At 35.5% G+C, this 20,475-nt stretch overlaps 1 protein-coding gene and 1 long non-coding RNA gene across 2 annotated transcripts; one reads left to right on the top strand and one right to left on the bottom strand.

The window, feature by feature from the left end:
* Nucleotides 1-2,343: 2,343 nt before the first annotated feature.
* Nucleotides 2,344-3,316, bottom strand: LOC128204565 (short-chain collagen C4-like). The gene is made up of 2 exons (XM_052905973.1): nt 3,148-3,316; nt 2,344-2,894 (listed from the first exon to the last, which is right to left on the bottom strand). The coding sequence occupies exons 1-2, from the start codon at nt 3,314-3,316 to the stop codon at nt 2,344-2,346; spliced, it is 720 nt and encodes a 239-aa protein (XP_052761933.1).
* Nucleotides 3,317-9,185: 5,869 nt separating this feature from the next.
* On the top strand, nt 9,186-19,691 carry LOC128206837 (uncharacterized). The gene is made up of 5 exons (XR_008256600.1): nt 9,186-9,312; nt 9,603-9,683; nt 9,912-10,553; nt 19,284-19,364; nt 19,593-19,691. It is a non-coding gene; the product is annotated as an uncharacterized LOC128206837 (long non-coding RNA).
* The last annotated feature ends 784 nt before the right edge of the window (nt 19,692-20,475 follow it).

Below are 20,475 nucleotides of genomic sequence, written 5' to 3'. Positions count from 1 at the left end.
TTTGTAAAATACTCATGTAATTAAATGTAACACGTACAGCTGAAACAGGTGTCTCAAACGGTGTTAGGAAAAACTGCAGATCACAAATGTATCCGTTTTAGTTCCAGTGCAATTCAGATTTGAAAGTTAACCACGATGACGTTAACAATGCTTGTAAATTTAAGTTCTGAACAATGCAAGTCACACATACGCACTCAATATACGGACTTTGGTGAAGATTTAAATATAAATGAACACTAAGACTGAACATTTATATTCTAAAGTGTCTGTTAGATGGGTAACGTTATTGTTTGGTAATGATTAAAATCACATTTCTTTCCAGGGCATATTCGTTGTGTAGGATTTAATGGAGATCACAATAGGAAGAAACGCCTTACATTATTCCAGGTGGAACCATTACTTCAGTCTTGTTCTAAATAAATCTGGCGAAATCGGGTAATTGGAGTTTTGATAAATGTACGAAACGTGTCCCCATCTAATTCATTGTCTTAGCCTTGTCTATGAGGCGTGTGTTATCAGATTTTGGTGAAATATTAAAGCGGCTATACACCGTATGATGAAATAGCGGAAAAAAAAGAACTAACTGAAAAAAACACATAGTTTACAATTAATTTATTTTTTGTAGTTTTTTTCGTATTTTCCCATTAAAAAAAGATTACTAGGTATGTTGACCTAGTAGAATTCATTCTTATGCGTGATTGGCTAGTCGATGTTATCACGTGATATTACCAAGATAGGTGTATAGCTAAAATATTCTAAATGTTTAGGGTAAACCTTCGTAGCACAGTGGATAACCCCGAACCAGTGATAGTTCATTCTTCCACTGGGTAACTATGTACGTTCAATTGAACCAGTTGTTTAGCCCTCCTCACGTTGATAACCCCGAACCAGTGATAGTTCATTCTTCCACAAGGTAACTATGTACGTTCAATTGAACCAGTTGTTTAGCCCTCCTCACGTGGACAACCCCGAACCAGTGATAGTTCATTCTTCCACTGGGTAACTATGAACGTTCAATTGAACCAGTTGTATTGCCCTTCGCACGTGGATAATCCCGAACCAGTTATAGTCCATTCTTCAACTTGTAACTATGTACTTTAAATTGAACCAGTTGTAATGCCCTCCCCACGTGGATAACCCCGAACCAGTGATAGCTCATTCTTACACTGGGTAACTATGTACGTTCAATTGAACCAGTTGTTTAGCCCTCCTCACGGGGATAACCCCGAACCAGTGATAGTTCATTCTTACACTGGGTAACTATGTACTTTCAATTGAACCAGTTGTAATGCCCTCCTCACGTGGATAACCCCGAACCAGTGATAGTTCATTCTTAAACTGGGTAACTATGTACGTTCAATTGAACCAGTTGTTTAGCCCTCCTCACGTGGATAACCCCGAACCAGTGATAGTTCATTCTTACACTGGGTAAGTATGTACGTTCAATTGAACCAGTTGTTTAGCCCTCCTCACGTGGATAACCTCGAACCAGAGATAGTTCATTCATCCACTGCGTAACTATGTACGTTCAATTGAACCAGTTGTTTAGCCCTCATCACGTGGATAATCCCGAACCAGTGATAGCTCATTCTTACACTGGCTAAGTATGTACGTTCAATTGAACCAGTTGTAATGCCCTCCTCACGTGGATAACCCCGAACCAGTGATAGCTCATTCTTACACTGGGTAAGTATGTACGTTCAATTGAACCAGTTGTTTAGCCCTCCTCACGTGGATAACCCCGAACCAGTGATAGCTCATTCTTCCACTGGGTAACTATGTACGTTCAATTGAACCAGTTGTTTAGCCCTCCTCACGTGGATAACCCCGAACCAGTGATAGCTCATTCTTACACTGGGTAAGTATGTGTTTATTATAAGGTAGCAATGTATAGTGGTATGATTCGTCATTATTTACCTTTTACACCGAGTGTAGCGTTTTAATTACTTCTTACAAATAACATCGTGTTTATTGTTTAATTTATACATAAGCCGTAATAGGAAGTACAGCTCTTGAATTTTATTATTACGTGCTATTCATGCAGCACTAACACACACAAAAGTTAAAGTACAGACATTCTACAGCAGGAAAATTGATTGATTTTAAAGGTCAAAAACTATGTTGTTTAATCCACAATCCATACTAAGAATGAGCGTTAAAGCACGACTTTAAAATAATAACTCATATCTTTATTCTAAAATACTTTCTGTAAACAAACGAAGCAAAGAATTTTGCATAAAATACTATAACAAACCTAAAATAATGGCGCTTTAATTGACGTAACAGTCGCACACGTATACAATTTTTCAAATGAAGTGTGTTAATTTCTTTGTAAGTAAAGTTCTATTTAGAACACACCACACAGGTTAACGCCTTGTTCTCGCTATATGGAGGACACTTTAACGAGCCACAAACAGCTTGAGCAAAGTAAAACAGCGCACCATTCTGGTTTCCACTATCACTTCCTTCCGCCTTTTCAGGGTTTCCGTCCATGCAAACGAGTTCCTTGTTCCCTTCATGGTCGTGATACTCAGACATCAAATAGCCAGAGTACTCGGTATGCCATCCGCTATAACAGGCATTCCTCGCTGGGATCATGACAACGCTTCTTCTTATTACGCGGCAAACGGCACACGGAACGTCTTCTTCATATAAATTCTTCTGAAACGTTGCGGACCTGGTTTCATACTCAGCACCGTAGACCTTGTTAATGTTACTCGCTTTCCGTCCATCGCCGTCAAAGATGGGGTCCTGCGGCAGACATATGTAATTACTGCTTGCTCCTTTGTGGCTGTAATGTCCACCGGCAGCAAACCCTTCGTACACCATCTCCGTGCTTCCAGGGCATGACCGCCGACCCCATCGTGTGTATATACCACTGCTCACGACTTCAACTAATTTGAGTGATTCAATTTCACCTCAGCTCTTGCAGTTTGTTTGTTATGCCTTAAATAGCGAGAAATAAGTGATAATTATGTATTGGTAATGGTATAGGTAGCAATAATAAAGTTATGTGTACTTTTCCACATTTGGAAAGGTGCGTTTCGTATCGCTGGAGCGAGTCCTGTTAATAATTAATACTGTTAACATTATGCGACTGATTTTGTCAAACAACGCTCATTTTTGAAAGATTGAAAATCAGTTTACCTGAAATCGTCTGAATATTTTCTTCCACATAGCCAGTTGTCTTCTTCAATGATTCATCAATCGCGTCCATCTTAATTTCTGATCTGATCACTTTCTCTAACAGTTTTTCTTCGTAATGAAACCTCGAACACTCAGGCTCCCGCGCAAAGCAAACAGCTGCAAATTGCATTGCCAATAAAATAACAAATATTTCTCTCATTTCTGCTAGGATCCGTGTATATTTTATCTATGCTACCCTGGGTACTGCTAACGGCTTATTGTCATGAAATTACACCTGACAAAGCCGTAATACTCTTATGTCTTTAAAGATAAAATATTTGATGAATAATCTTGTATCTTTTCGTTAAGTGTTTGTGATAGTTTTGTTTAGTCAACACTCCATACACTTGATTTTCTCCGTTTTATCTCCAAACCTTTTAATGGCATGTTATTTTTATCTTAAAATTTCAAAGCTAATAGAAATGATGAACATATCGTTGTTTGTGAAAGGTACTCTCGCAAGGTTTATAGTCATGCAATGGAAACTTTGATTTTATATGAAAAGTGAATTACCAATTTGCTTGTAAGCTGCCAAAGTAGTTTTTACAACAGTTCTTGAATATTCTTAATACTTTTACAAAGCAAAATATTTACAATTCTACGTATATATTTAAAGATTAAACTCAAAAGTAACGTAGTCTATGATTTCGTTTTTATACAAATCTGAAGTTATGCCACGTTAGGCAATGCCATTGTGTTTACGAAATTTCAACATCAATTTGTTAATCAGATATCAAAACATGCAACCGTTGCCTACTATTTTAATCTCGTGTATAATTTGTATTAAACCGTTCAGTATATGTTTGAAATACATTATGTAATTACATTTATGTGTTGTTCAACTCTTAGAATAAGAACCGACTGATATCTTGAGAACTTTTGGTGAATCGAAACACAATCGCTGTTGTGAATTGCAGCATATGTATGCTAATTCAATGCCAAATATTACATGTACAAAAGCGCCAAAAGGAATGTCGCCAGATTGGACAGGTAACTGAATGGGGAGTTGTAGTATTGATTATTATAAAATAGTTAACTTCTCAACGCTACATATCAGCACCGTGCCAAACGAGAGGGCATTTTTTCGATGGCTGCCTTGAGTGGTTAAACGTCGCTTTATTTCAGATTAAATTTTGTTTTCCATAAAATCTGGCCAAAAATAAAGGGAAATCAATCTTATAACCAGACTACTTTTTAAAATATCAGTTGTCTGTTGGAACTTGATAAATGGGGAACATTCTGACCAACTTTAAACATAATCTAACCTATCCCTGCCAAGATATCGTATCGATGATATGGTTACAAAAAATATCTAAGATTTGACCTTTTGACAACACCAGACATAGTTTCACATTAATCGAAAAGTTTATCAATGAAAACATGATGATAATGTTTTATAAATATTTGACCAAATATAATAACGCCGGTGTGTTGCAAATATGTTTTATAAGATTTTCTAGTGACCTTGTTTTTGACCCCATGTCATCAACATTTACAAGCGGCCGAGATATTATGAAGGAGGAAATTCTGACCAAGTTTGTGCATCATCTAACCAATCCGTAGCATGATATGGTTTCAGACGGAAACAAATGAGACGGATGGACGGAATTACGGACGGACAATGCCAAAACAATATCTCCCCTCCCGAAACCTTCGATTCGGCGGGGGTCATTATTATAACTACATAATGTGTACATATGGCACATAACATAATAAGTTAAGTACTGTTCTCTTATCCTAACTATCAAATCAATCGCTGAATCAATAATGACTACCTTTCAAAGAAGGTTATGTATAGACCTTAAGTTGAATGCAAACATAGTTTTACAGGGGGCAATATCTTTTGTTGTTTTATTATTCAGCGACGCCGACAACCACGCCAAAGCTATGACATTGCCTCAACCTTTTTTTCGCATGGATAATTGTTCATGATCGCTATATCTTTATTTTCGTCATTCTCTTGAGATTAATATTAAACACATTAAACATTTTCCCCCGATTTTCTAGAGTTTAACACAATTCTAATACACTCTTTAAAAATGAAAGCGTGTTAAAATAGTGAAAATAAATAATATAACAAGGTGACACATATAGTTGAGAAGCATACACATATTAAACTTAGTCAATAGTGTTGTGAATATTGTATACTTGGTACTATATTAAGCGTTTTTGTACTGCTAGTAGTGCCAAAACACAAGACTTACACTTTTCACACGCTTCACACACCTAGTCATGATTATCACAGAATTAATGAAAAACAAACTGGTGTGAACAAGTTAACTTTCAATGCAACCAAAACTAAAATTGAATTAAATTACTTTTAACGACAAATTGATGGTGAAAGTAAATTATAAAATGCATACAATATTCTGCTGCTTTTATTTGCGTAATTTCATCCAATAATATGTTTCAATTTTACATGTTTAAATGCCAGAAGACCCATACAAGCAGAATGCGTCTCATACACATGTACATTGGTACAAAATAATATAGCCCCTTTTTATGTAGAACACATCACGTATGTTAACGCCTTGTTCGTGCTATAGAGAGGACATTTTAACGAGCTTGAGCAAAGTAAAACAAATCATAATTCTGGTCAGCGCCATTACTTCGTTCCGCTATTTCAGGGTTACTGTCTACTCGAACGAGTTCTTTGTTCCGATAATAGCCGTGATACGACGACATCAAATAGCCAGAGTACTCCGTATGTCCATACCTCAAAGGTCAAAGTCACACGAGACACTTAAAAGTCAGAGTACACATGCTCGTGTGCGGGCTATAGATTACTTATGCATTGATGGATTACCATATTACTTGGTACAAATGTTGTCCTTATTGAGACGATGTGCAGTGACCTTGACCCTGGTCAATACCTCAAAGGTCAAGGTCGTACGAGGCTTTTAAAGGTCAGAGTACAAAAACTCGTGTCCGCGCTATAACTTACTTATGCATTGATGGATTTCCATATTACTTGGTACATATGTTGTCCTCACTGGGAAGATGTGCAGTGACATTTACCCGGGTCCATATCTCAAAGGGCAAGGTCACATGAGACATTTAAAGTTTAGAGTACACATGCTCGTGTGCGGGCTATAACTTACTTATGCATTGATGGATTACCATATTACTTGGTACAAATGTTGTCCTCATTGCGACGATGTGCAGTGACACCTTGTCCAGGGTCAATACCTCAACGGTCAAGGTCACACCAGACACTTAAAGGTTAGATTACACATGCTAGTGTACGCGAAGTCATAGGCTCAAGCGTGTCACAGCGTTTTTTTACTTGGTGCGGTATAAAGTCTACCCCCACGATTACATTCAATAAAAGAAAGAAACCAAAATCATGATATTATTTTTATTTAAAATCGCCTTGTTTACAACAACAATTGAATAATTAGCATGCTATAACTCACTGTATTTGCGTTTGATTTAAATTTATGTTATTTGATATTGCAGCAGAGTGCGTTGTTTTTAAAGCTGCCCTCTCAAAGATTTCCCATTTTTACAACTTTTTTTTTGTCTTGGAAAGGGCAAATTTTTGCGAAGATATCTACAACCCAATGATATAGGATTGCTGAAAAATATCAGATCGCAGATTTTTATATTTCCGTTCGAAAAATAAAGTTTTATGGCTTAAACCGTTACTAACGGTTAAAGAAAAAATGCATAAAAGATCAATTTTTGAACTTATATAAAACAAATCTGCGATCTACTTTTTGTCAGTAGTCTTATATAATTGGTTTCCATGGATTTTCGCAAAAATTGGCTCGTTCCAAGACAAAAAATGAAATAGTTGTCAAAACGTTCAATCTGTGAAAGTGCAGCTTAAAACCTGCAAATTGAATAAAAAAAACAAATGTGTCATTCAAAAACATTTTAAAGAAAATGAGTTACCTATACCATAATCCGATCTTAAAATAAACCATACAGTAAATCAGTACGGTAAGATTTTGGTTAGATCATGTTACCAATGCACACGAAATCCTTAAAATAAAGAGACTTGAAAATATATTATCCAAGGTACATAATCACCAAGAATAGAACGTTGGTATTTTGCTTTGATTACGTCCCTTGAATATATAGATTTTTAGTTTAGCTCTTTTGCTTTTCGTTAGAGATCTCAAGGTTAATAACCATAGCTCGTTGCAGTCGTCGTCATCGAGGAATGCTCACGTCGTTGTTAACGTTACCGATGTTAACTTTGATATATTTAATGTTCTGGAATTTCAATGCATATATTTGTGATCTGCAGTACTTCTAACAAGTCTTGAGATGACTATTTCAGCTGTACATGTTTTATTTAGATATAAAGTACACTATCAACCAAGTCGCGTTTAAAAGTTAAGAACGATCTCCTTAATCCCTTTGTTTACATTAACAAAGTTCTGAACAATCGGCCCATTAAATGTAAATAGCATTTAAAGATAGAACCGTTTCTCTTTTAGCTTTGTTTTCAGCAGACATATAGGGCCGACTGTTCAGAACTTCCCTCAAGTTACCAACGTTGTTAACAGCATCGTTGTTAACTATAAAAGGTGGACTGTTTTGTAAAATGTTCATATAATTAAATGTAACACGTACAGCTGAAACAGGTATCTCGAACGTTGTAAAAAAACTGCAGATCACAAATGTATCCGTTTTAGTTCAAGTGCAATACAGATTTGAAAGTTAACAACGATGCCGTTAACAATATAGTTAAAGGCCTAGTTTAAGAAATGTTGAGCATGACAATCCCTTGCTGTGCATCTCCTGCTCATCGTACAGATGTCACAGTAGGGGCCAATTTCCTGTGTATTTGTTTATAGGCTCAGGGCCCTTTAGGGTCCATTTCTATAATAAAACTGCACAACAGGATATTCCGAACCGAGATCTGATAAGGCAATTAGGCAATTAGATTAAGATCAATACACAGAGGTTGTGTACTATACAGTTTTTTGTGTGTTTTTTATGTTTTTTAATTATTATTTATTATTTAATTAATTTATTTATTTATTTTTTTATTTTATTTTTATTATTTTTTTTTTTTTGGGGGGGGGGGTCACTAATAAAAGGATTAAACTATACCTTTAACTTTAAGAAAGTTATGAACAATGCTGACATGTGCACTCAATATGAGGACTCAGCTGAATAGTTAACGATAAATGAACACTAAAAACGAAAATCTACATTCTTTATTGTCCGTTTGATGAGTAACGTTATTGCTTGGTAGAAATTAAAATCTCATTTGATTCCAGTGGATATGCTGTGTAAGATTTAATGGGGATCACAATAAGAACAAATGCCTTACATTATTCCTGTTGGAACCATTGTCTTTGAGAAAGGTAAAGTTATTGCTTTGTAGAAATTAAATTCGCATTTGAGTCCAGAACATATCCATTGTGTGGGACTTAAATGAGATCACCATAAGAACAAACGTCTTACTTTGCTCCAGGTGGAACCATTACTCCAGTCTAGTTCTAAATAAATCTGGCGAAATCGGGTAATTAGAAGTTTGATAAATGTACGAAACGTGTCCCTATCTACGTCATAAGTATTGCATTGTCTACTGGGTGTGTGTCCTTAGAATTTGGTTTAATATTAATGTTTGGTTTATGAGCCATAAAAGTAAGTCATAAAAGTCACCCAAGTACTAGACATCGAAATAAACATCTGTCATGACGTTATTCTCTGGTTAAAACTGGCAAGCAGACACGTAAAGCTAATCCCAATAAATTTAAATAATTCGTTGTGATAATATCACATTTGAAACAAAATTCTTTACTTTTAACTGACTTGCTGAAAAGTACACAGTCAGGCAGACTAATTTATTAGATTTACTCCCTTCGCGAGTACGAGGGTAATGGGTAATGTGACAGGGTCATTATTTACGACATACTGGTTTACGTTAGAGGGACTACTTTCTTTACTTTCGTTTTAATATATTTATTGTTTGACCTTTATTGAACTCCAGGGCTTGGTATGCTTGCAAATGCAAGATTTGATTGGTCAGTTGTTTTAACCGCTTTCCTTTAATTTTCGTTCGTCACAAGGTTGACACAACTTTTTCACCTGTCAAACAATATAGACATATATATTTTACTATAAATAATAAAGGATCAGGGTTCTAAGGAATATAGGATTTTGGTAAGTATTGTTGTTTTATTTGTTTGTGGGTGTCATTTCGTTGCTATTGTTTCTAAATCAGTTTGATGTGGTTTCCGATTGAAATTGGGTAATTGCTAATTGCAGTGTTGTACTCATTCTCGTTCACTAGAGCGATTAAGTAAATACTCGTTGATTTATCATTGTCAACCTCTGATAGATGAAAATGTGTTTTAATAATAACTTCTTAAATGGCAGTATTGGTTATTTCTTCTTATATATATGTTATCACTTTTCCATACTTCTGGGCACATGTTAATTTAACATTGCAGATACCGTTTAAACATAAACCCCACACGAGTGCTTGAGATCGAGTGTTAGAGACATATAGTGGAGCTCAGTACCACATACTGGTAAGACTGTCATAATGTTATGTCATGTATGTTTGTAATGTTGTAATTATGTGTGTAACATGTCTGTACTGTTTTATGTTGTTTACATGTATGTTATTGTGTATTCATCCATGGTCATTACTGTAATACTTATATTCATGTGATTATATTATATTATAACATGTAATTATAATATGTAACATGATTAATATTCAGATGTCATATATTTTGTATTTTGTATGCTTTCAGGGCTCACGCTCATATATTTCTATGAAGAAATAATAAACAATAAAACGAACCTATTACCTGCTTATCAAGTGATCATTTAACCCCAACGATAAGCGCCCGGTAACATTTGGCGCCCAACGAGGGACATGAGCATAAACACTATAATATACTAAATACTGTGACAATTTGGATTTTACACATTGGATTTTAATCAGCACTGGATTTTTGGAACATTACTTTTTATTCCTACATCGGATTTAATATCTACTGCGCGCATGCTGTCAGGAGGCAGTATCGGGAGGACGTTTCGACTCAGGACGCAGGAGGACGTTTCGGGATGGCAGTAACGTTTTCACCACAGGAGACGTTTGGACGTTAGGACGTGTGGACCCCAGAGGACGTTTGGATTCCCGGAGGAGATTTGGTGGAACATTATTTACATTGTGTCACTGGAACCACGGAATTTTAAGACATTTTTAAAAGCTTTTAACACCAGGAGGTGCTACAGTGAAGATTAGGACTTCCATATACATTGTGTTTAACCACAGAATATTATAAATATACATTTGTACAGTTATCATTGTGACTAAGACACTTTTTGAGTGCTAGTGACCAAGAACATTCCATGTTGCAGTACTAATATCATTACCAGTCTACCAGTGAGTGAGTACATTTATTTTTGACTTGACAGATATTGCAGTGAAAGTTTAATAAACAGTATATAAGTAATATTGTAATTTCCAGTCAAGGTTGTAATTACAATTTGCTGCAATTTTTGTTCTGTCATACAGTATACTGTGAGATATTTTGTAAAGGAGAGAAAAGAAATCACTTGCATGATTACACTTAACTTTCTGGTTTAGGGTTACTCAGTCTTTCTCTAAACTTATCTCTTTTAATATAAATCCTAACAGATTCTTTAAATATTTTCTGTCTACTGTATATCTTATTAATTAATCAAGAATAACATCATATTTCAAGGTATAATACTGCTATTTCTGAGGTTTATTTTGATTTATTTCTGATACTGCAATTAGCCTTGACCAATTTTACACTGTATTTGGATTTCACCTGATTTGTTTATATTTGTCATTTACATGTAGATTCTGATTCGAAATTGAGAAATTCAGTTGGTACTATTGTTCATTCGATTCAGCGAAATATTGCATTTATTTTGGGTTTTTCGGATTGGTTTTGGATTGATTTCCCTCCAAATTACTGTGATCTTAGTTTTGACAGTTGGGAACTATTTTCTTAGATTTGACAGGCCTGTTTACCTACGTACATGTCGTGACCTTGAATATTTTCCTACGCATCTGCTCGCCTGACATTACGGACATTTTCATTGGTTCTTGGACGTCACAGGGTGTAACGAGACTAAAAACGAGATTATGCAAATTAGCTTTCTAGTTTATTATTAGTTAACCTAGTTTATAAAAAAAAACCAGAAACCCAGTAGTTAGTTTACAAATTGTGTGTGGCGTGTAAATTAGTTTATAGATTGATCTTAGTTAAATAACTACATACACACAGCCTTTTTCAGTGATTAGTAACCGTAGTTTAGATTACAGTACACCAATACTAATTTAGTTGTGCAGTTAAAATCTTATTTGTGTTTGAACAACATGTGATGAACTATTGTGCACTTCATAATTAAGTGACCTCATTTCAGTTTATAGTTTATGTACATGTTGATAGTACAATTCTTTGTTTACATGCACTGTTAGGATCAGCTGATTTATTTCAGTAAAATAGTTTACTGCTTTGATACTTGCATTTATTAATGTAAACCGGTCAATTATTTATTCAAAGTACAGTTTTCTGGTGATCAGCTTTATTGACTTGTTGCATTTGACATTTATTAGAAATAGTGTATTGAATATATTGTAATAATTGTAGCTGATAGTGATTGGAAATTTATTGAATGATACTTTGATTTAAAGTTGCTCTTATTCTGTCACTAGGTGATAATATTATACATACAGGCAATTATTTGATACATAGAACTGTAATAAAATCATAGTAATATATTTAAAACAATTGTCATTGGATAAGATATACTGTACACTTGGTATTTTCAATTTTACTTGGTATTCAATGTTGATAGGAGACTTGACTTGAAATATTTTTGGTTTACAATTGTGATTTGACATTGAGAATTTGATTGCGGGTTTTGATGCCGTTGAAAGTTAGGTTTTGATTTTTTGATGATGTACATGTAGTTATTGAAAATAGACTTGAAGGTTTAGAGTTTAGAATCAAGTGATTTGATTGATTATGATATTGATTGGTGTCAGTTGAAGCAAATGAGATGTTTGATGATTTAAGGATGATTGAAGTACAGTGATATATTAATTTATGTGGACAAATAGAAACTGATGAATGAGAATTACACTGGTATGGTAAGTAACTATTGTGTGTTCATGAAGAAATAGACTGGTACTGTGTGTACATGAGAAATTATAAATTGACTTAGTGATATTGGAGATTGTATATGATGATCATTGAAAATTTATTTCATTGATGAACTTAAGGGTGTCACTTCTGAATAAGTTGATTTAAATTTGAATTGATATTGTATTAGTGAACATAGACATTATGGCACAGTCATTAGAGTTGTTGGAAGATGAGATGGAAGAGAAAGAGGGAAAGGAAGATGTTAGTCATATTACAAATGAGGATGAGAAGTTGTTAAAAGCCTTTCATGCATTACCGGTTCAGCCGAAGGTTGAAAATCCAGGGGATTTGATGAAGTTTATGGAAATGTGTGGTAAACTCTGTATGAAGGATGAAACTGAACATGCAATGCCGGTACATGATAATAGTCAACACTCTTACCATTTTCCAAAGTTGCCAGCATTTTTTGGGGAATCAAGTAAAGGAGATGTCACTTGGTTAGCATTTAAGTATGAAATAGATAGCCTGCTCATAGACAATAAGTTTACTGAAGATCAGATTTTATATGGGATTAGGAGAGCACTTAGGGGTAAAGCTAGTGACCATTTGAGGAGAGCGGGTACTGGTTTGACATTAGATACAGCAATCAGAAAGTTAGAAAGTGAATTTGGGAGTATTGAAACGCCTGAGAGTGTGATGGAGAAGTTTTTTTCTGTGGAACAGAAATCTAAGGAAGATGTGTCAACTTACTCAGCAAGGGTAGAAGATTTGTTTGAATTAGCAGTGAAATTAGGCAGTATTCCTCAAGGCAATAAGGACACGCTTAGAAGAGTACTATACAAGGGCTTAAATAAAGAATTAAAGCAAAGGGCTGGGTATAAATTCGATATCATTCAAGATTATGATTCTTTCAAAATAGAGCTTAGGAAGATGGAAGTAGACATTAAACCCACAGAAGCAGGTAAAGGTTGTGGTGCCACCAATGTTGAAAAGAAGCCAGAGTTTAGTGAGGTGAAAGACATGTTTCAGCAGTTAAGTCAAAGAATTGAACGGTTAGAAAGACAAAAAAATGAGACAGATAGTAGTAATGGTGGTAGAAGTTATGCAACCTATAGGGGATACAGGGGAGCTTTTAGAGGTAATGGAAGATTTTCCAGAGGGTTTGATGGGAATAGAGGTAGTGTAGGTGGATTTTACAGAGGGTTTGATGGGAATAGAGGTAGTGTAGGTGGATTTTACAGAGGGTTTGATGGGAGTAGAGGTAGTGTAGGTGGGTATTCCAGAGGGTTTGATGGGAATAGAGGTAGTAGAGGTGGATTTGATAGAAGTGTTAGAGGTAGAGGTGAATTTAGAGGCAGAGGTAGTTATGGAACAAGAGGGCCAAGGGGGATGAACAATTTCAGACCAACATGTTATAATTGTGGGGAGGAAGGACACATCCAGACTAACTGCCCAAACGCGTAAGTGCCTCTGTAGTAGGGTCAGCTGAAGGCACAAAGGGAAGAATAGACCCTAAATTGGTAGGTGAAACCACAGAAGTTAGAGTAAATTTAGATAGTCATGAAACTGTAGCATTACTAGACACAGGTAGTTGTGTTAGTGTCATATGTGAGTCATACTACAACAACAACTTGAATTATAAGCAAATCAAGCCTCTTAGTGATATCATTAAAGTAGAATGTGCGGATGGACAAGAACTTCCATACTTAGGGTACATGGAAGCTGAACTTGAAATTAAAAATGGACTTCCAAATTCCTCAGTTCATACATGTCTGTTTCTTATAACTCCTGATACAAAATTTTCTGAAAGCACACCTATTATCATTGGAACAAACATTCTGAATGAATTATTGATTGAATGTAAGAAGAATTTTGGAGAGCAGTACTTACAAAGAGCTAGTTTACACAATCCATGGTATTTGGCATTCAGGATGTTACACATTAGGGAGAAGGAGTTACGGAAGAATAAGAATAGGATCGCTTTAGTTAAGAGTGCAGAGGCAGACAAAATCATCTTAGGTCCAAATGAAAGTAGAAATATTATGGGTCACACAGATAAGGAAATTAACTGTGCTCAAACATATGCAATTGTTCATGAAACAGAAGATTCTATTCTACCAGATTATATAGATATTACACCAACTGTCTTCACATATAAATCAGGAGAACACACACACGTCATGGTCAATGTTTCGAATTTAACAACCAATTCTGTAGTAATTGCACCAAAGGCAATACTTTGTGAACTTCAGCCAGTTGTTATTGAAGGGAATTTAGATGAAATGATTAAAGAAGATCAAACACAAGAAGCTATGAAGAAGATACATGTAGATAGAAGTAACAAGCTGAATTTGGAACAGAAAGAACAAATTAATGAATTATTAGACACACACAAGGACATCTTTTCAGTCTCAGATATTGATATTGGACTCTGTACAAGAATAAAACATAGAGTAGATTTATTACCAGAAGGACAAGTACCATTTAAACAACCACATCGACGCATTCCCCCAGGTATGGTAGAAGAGGTTCGACAACATTTACAACAACTTTTAGATGCAGGCATTATTAGAAGATCTAGTTCACCTTGGACAAGCAACGTTGTATTAGTTAGAAAGAAAACTGGAAAATTACGCATGTGCGTGGATTATAGGATGTTGAACCAACGTAGTACAAAAGATGCATACGCTTTACCTAGGATAGAGGAGATTTTTGATTGTTTAGCTGGTAGTAAATACTTTTCAACAATAGACATGAAGGCCGGGTATCATCAGATTGAAGTAGAAGACTCTCACAAGGAAAGGACTGCGTTTACAGTAGGAAATCTCGGGTTCTACGAATTTGTTCGAATGCCTTTTGGTTTATCAAATTGTCCGGCCACCTATCAGCGACTAATCGAAGATTGCTTAGGAGATTATAATATGACCATATGTGTAGCCTATTTGGATGATTTAATAATATTTGCTGATACATTTGAAGAACACTTGGAAAGATTGGACAAAGTTTTAACAAGGTTAAAGGAGAACAATTTGAAACTATCACCGGAGAAATGTTTTTTTATTGAAGAGAAATTGAGCTTCTTAGGGCATGTTGTTAGTGAGGAAGGAATAGAAACAGATCCCAGTAAAATTGAGAAAATTGAGAAATGGCCAACTCCACAGAATGCTGACGAATTAAGATCTTTTATAGCCTTTGCAGGATATTACCGACGTTTTATTAAGGACTTTTCTAAAATAACCAAACCACTGCAAGATTTATTACCAGGACAGAGCACGAAGAAGAAGGGAAAGCAGAAGGAACAGAAGGACTGGATATGGACAGAGAATGAAGATAAGGTATTTGAGAGTTTGAAGAAGATTTTAACACAACCACCAGTTTTGAGCTATCCAGATTTTACCAGAGAGTTTGAATTGCATACAGATGCATCTGGAAAGGGTTTAGGAGCTGTTTTATATCAAGACAAGAGACCAGTCGCATTTGCCAGCAGAGCATTGTCTAAATCTGAGAAGAATTATTCAGCATTTAAATGGGAATATTTAGCATTGAAATGGGCTGTTACGGAGAAATTTAAAGATTATTTGGCATACAATCACTTCGTAGTCTATACGGACAACAATCCACTGACATATGTTTTATCATCTGCTAAATTGGATGCCACAGGACAGAGATGGGCTTCAGCTTTAGGGGAATTTGATTTCGACATATTTTACAGACAGGGATTTAAGAATACTGATGCTGATGCCATGAGTAGATACCCATTTGAGAGGATTACAGAAGAAGACAAAGATTTCATTAAGATTGAAGATAGTACTGTTAAAACCATTTGTAGAAGCATTGATGCCAATCCATATATAGAAGTAATACCTACAGCAAGCATAAACATTGTAGAAGCTACTGAAACTCCTGGAGCACCATTAGCTCAGATAGAATATAGGGAAATCAGAAGAAAACAAAGAGAAGACCCATTGATAGAGAGATGGAGGAGGACAGTCATAGATCAGGTTTTACCAAGTAGGGAAGAATGTGACACAAAGGATGATATGACGATGAGGAGAAATTTTGACAATTTTAGGGTGATACGGGGAGTTTTGTATAGAGTGTGGAAGGAGAATGGAGATAGTAAGCAGGTCTTTCAATTAGTTTTACCAGAGGTTTATAGGAATGATGTATTGAAGGGACTTCATGATGAGATTGGACATCCCGGACGGGATAGAACGACGTCACTGCTAAGGGAAAGATATTTTTGGCCTGGAATGACGAATGATGTTGAGAGATGGGTTCAGAAATGTAAAAGATGTATTCAGAGAAAGTCAACAACAACAACGAGATCAGAACTGGTTAACATAGTAACAACATACCCATTAGAATTAGTATCCATGGATTATTTGAGTTTAGAATCTTCAAAAGGGTTTGGGAACATTTTAGTTATCACTGATCATTTTACAAAGTATGCGTTTGCTATACCTACCAAGAATCAGACGGCAAAGACAACAGCCACAGCATTTTACGACAACTTCATAACACAGTATGGGATTCCGGACAAGATTCACACAGATCAAGATACAAATTTTGAATCGGAGTTGATTAAAGAGTTATGTGAAACTATGGGTATGAAGAAAAGCAGGACAACACCATATCACCCGATGGGGAATGGTTGTACAGAAAGATGGAATAGAACTTTACTAGGTATGCTTGGAACACTACAGCCAGATCAGAAGCCAAACTGGAAGGATTATATTAAGCCTTTAGTTTATGCTTACAACTGTACAAAACATGAAAGTACTAAAGTGTCACCATTTGAACTTATGTTCGGCAGGACACCGAAGTTACCTATAGATTCTGTATTTGAAGATGTAAGAGTGGAAACAGAAAGGACAACTCAATCTGATTACATAAGAGATCTGAAACAGAGAATGAAAGAAGCACAGGAAATAGCACAAAGACATAATGAGAAAGCTAGACTGAAACAGAAAGCAGTTTATGATAAGAAAGCTAAAGCTTCAAAGGTGTCAGTAGGAGATACTGTGTTGGTAAAAATACTTTCACATGGGGAAGGTAAACACAAATTAGCAGACAAGTATGAATTCAATGTTTACACAGTGATTGAACAGAAGAGACCAGAAATACCGGTGTTTAAAGTAAGATCAGAAACAGGAGTTGAAAAGACGATACATAGGAACCATCTGTTGCCAATAGAATCGGGTGTTGAAGAGACGGAAAAGAAGTTGGACAAGCCGATACCGAAACCCAGACTTCGGAAAAGAGGACACGTACCAACAGAAGATACAGTCGTAGAAAACAACAAAATGGTAGAGAGAAGTGAAGAAATTAGACAGACAATAGAAGATGAAGAATCAGATGATGATTGTGTAGCATGTACACATGGACTCGGGGACGCCCGCAGGAGATCTGAAAAGACTACAGAAGTAGTAGAAGAAAAGAATAAAGATGCGCATAAGAGTAAAGAGAATACAGAGAATATTGAGAAAGTAGAGACAGAAGTTAAAGGTACTCAGGAAGAGAACCAGACTGATTTTGAAGTGGAGAATGATGAGAGAGCTGAAGTCGGTGAAGAAGTAGCCGAGATAAATATTCAGCAAGAAACTCACAAAGATGTAGTAGAATTACCGAGAGCAACAGATGTGAATGGCAGGGAAGAAACACAGATAGAACAGAATGAGAGAAACATTGGACCAAAACCTATTCAGAGAAGATCAACGAGACAGAAGAAGCCGCCAGATAAATACGGTGATTACCACATGTACCAGATGGTAACAAGACCAAGAGATACGAAAGTAGATGCATTAAATACATTGATGTCGTCTGGAGTATTCAGCCAACTAGATAGTGAGGTTGTTCATAAGATTATTCAGACTATAATGAAATAAAGTGATTAAGGTGAGCAATCACAAGAGTATGTTTTATTTTGTTGTCATGTATTAAAAATGTGTATGTTATAGTATGTAATTGACAAGACATGATTTAACACATTTTTATTTGTGAATTATTGTGATAATTGTATAATATTGTTTAGTATAGTATGGAAAGGAGAGTATTTAATATATTGAGTATTCGAGCTAAAGAAGTGGGATTAATGTTGAGTTTATTGTATTACTGTGTACAATTTTGAAATACTTGATATGCACGGTTTTGAATTTTATTGTATTTTTTTTTTAAATATTCATTTTTTTTGTTTGATTGTGAGGGCACAGTATTTTCAAAGTAGGGGAGTAGTAGTCAGGTTATAGTCAGTAAAAGTAGCTATGTGTTAAGAGATGCATAGAGGTAGAAAGTATTTAAAGCTGATAAGCGTGTAGTCTTTTCATGATAGTTTTGTATTGTTAAGTACATATGTATTAGTAGAGAAATATATACAACTATATATATTGACAGACGATGACGAGACGTCATTTCTTAAAGTGGCGGAGTATGTGACAGGGTCATTATTTACGACATACTGGTTTACGTTAGAGGGACTACTTTCTTTACTTTCGTTTTAATATATTTATTGTTTGACCTTTATTGAACTCCAGGGCTTGGTATGCTTGCAAATGCAAGATTTGATTGGTCAGTTGTTTTAACCGCTTTCCTTTAATTTTCGTTCGTCACAAGGTTGACACAACTTTTTCACCTGTCAAACAATATAGACATATATATTTTACTATAAATAATAAAGGATCAGGGTTCTAAGGAATATAGGATTTTGGTAAGTCTTGTTGTTTTATTTGTTTGTGGGTGTCATTTCGTTGCTATTGTTTCTAAATCAGTTTGATGTGGTTTCCGATTGAAATTGGGTAATTGCTAATTGCAGTGTTGTACTCATTCTCGTTCACTAGAGCGATTAAGTAAATACTCGTTGATTTATCATTGTCAACCTCTGATAGATGAAAATGTGTTTTAATAATAACTTCTTAAATGGCAGTATTGGTTATTTCTTCTTATATATATGTTATCACTTTTCCATACTTCTGGGCACATGTTAATTTAACATTGCAGATACCGTTTAAACATAAACCCCACACGAGTGCTTGAGATCGAGTGTTAGAGACATATAGTGGAGCTCAGTACCACATACTGGTAAGACTGTCATAATGTTATGTCATGTATGTTTGTAATGTTGTAATTATGTGTGTAACATGTCTGTACTGTTTTATGTTGTTTACATGTATGTTATTGTGTATTCATCCATGGTCATTACTGTAATACTTATATTCATGTGATTATATTATATTATAACATGTAATTATAATATGTAACATGATTAATATTCAGATGTCATATATTTTGTATTTTGTATGCTTTCAGGGCTCACGCTCATATATTTCTATGAAGAAATAATAAACAATAAAACGAACCTATTACCTGCTTATCAAGTGATCATTTAACCCCAACGATAAGCGCCCGGTAACAGTAAAGAAAAATAATTGTAACTATTGCCAAAGACATCGTTCATTAGCTAACGTGTGTACATTGCAATGTTGATGCAATTCATGCCAACGTTACTTAATGACTACCTGTAACCTTTCTGACACAAATATAAATGAATGGAAAAAACACACTCCACAACGACATGGCCACTAAACGCCAGCTCCACCATTGATTGGTGGTGCTAAGAAAATGAGCTGTCGACATCTCTGTGGTGCAGCTGTGTCTATTGTTTATTTGTGCACACGTACGTTTGGCTTATATTTGACCTGGGGTGTTTTTTTTTATTAAATGGACATATTTGAAGAATTATCCAGAGCGCCATCGCCAGCACCACCACTTTTAAAAATGTGTGCATATTTCCTATTTACGTAGAGCTTGCAAGTGTTTTAAGAGTGCTGGCATAAGTACTTACAAAACAGTATTTTTTGCATCCATCCAAATGTTCTTGCGTTGTTTCTTTGCACCGACGTGTAGTTGAATATGCTCGCTGTTATCAAAATATGCTCAAGTCCGGATCGGGAAGAAAAACTAGTAGCACCACGGTTCGCACTATATTGAAACGAAGTAGGTGATGTGCACCCTGTAGAAAGTGTTCTTACACGGTACCACCTGCTCTGATGTTTGAAAATCGAGATGCCCATTTTATAAAAAAAATCAGAAAGAATACTCACTTGTGATCAAGTAAACATAAGGTACAGCATATTTGCATTGCACCACCAAAACGTGATTGAGCTGGCGTTACTTAGTCGTAAACGTGAAA

This window comes from Mya arenaria, chromosome 10, assembly GCF_026914265.1.
Source record: "Mya arenaria isolate MELC-2E11 chromosome 10, ASM2691426v1".
In the NCBI taxonomy this organism is placed as follows: Eukaryota; Metazoa; Mollusca; class Bivalvia; order Myida; family Myidae; genus Mya; species Mya arenaria.
The sequence above is the reverse complement of the archived record's forward strand: the minus strand, read 5'-3'. Positions and strand labels throughout refer to the sequence as shown.

Bases quoted from the DNA above. Each gene is read 5' to 3' on its own strand.
- LOC128204565 (XM_052905973.1), bottom strand. From the start codon at position 3,316: ATGCAATTTGCAGCTGTTTGCTTTGCGCGGGAGCCTGAGTGTTCGAGG. The intron at 2,895-3,147 runs GTAAACTGATTT...CACTCAAATTAG, and splicing joins AAATATTCAGACGATTTCAG to TTGAAGTCGTGAGCAGTGGT.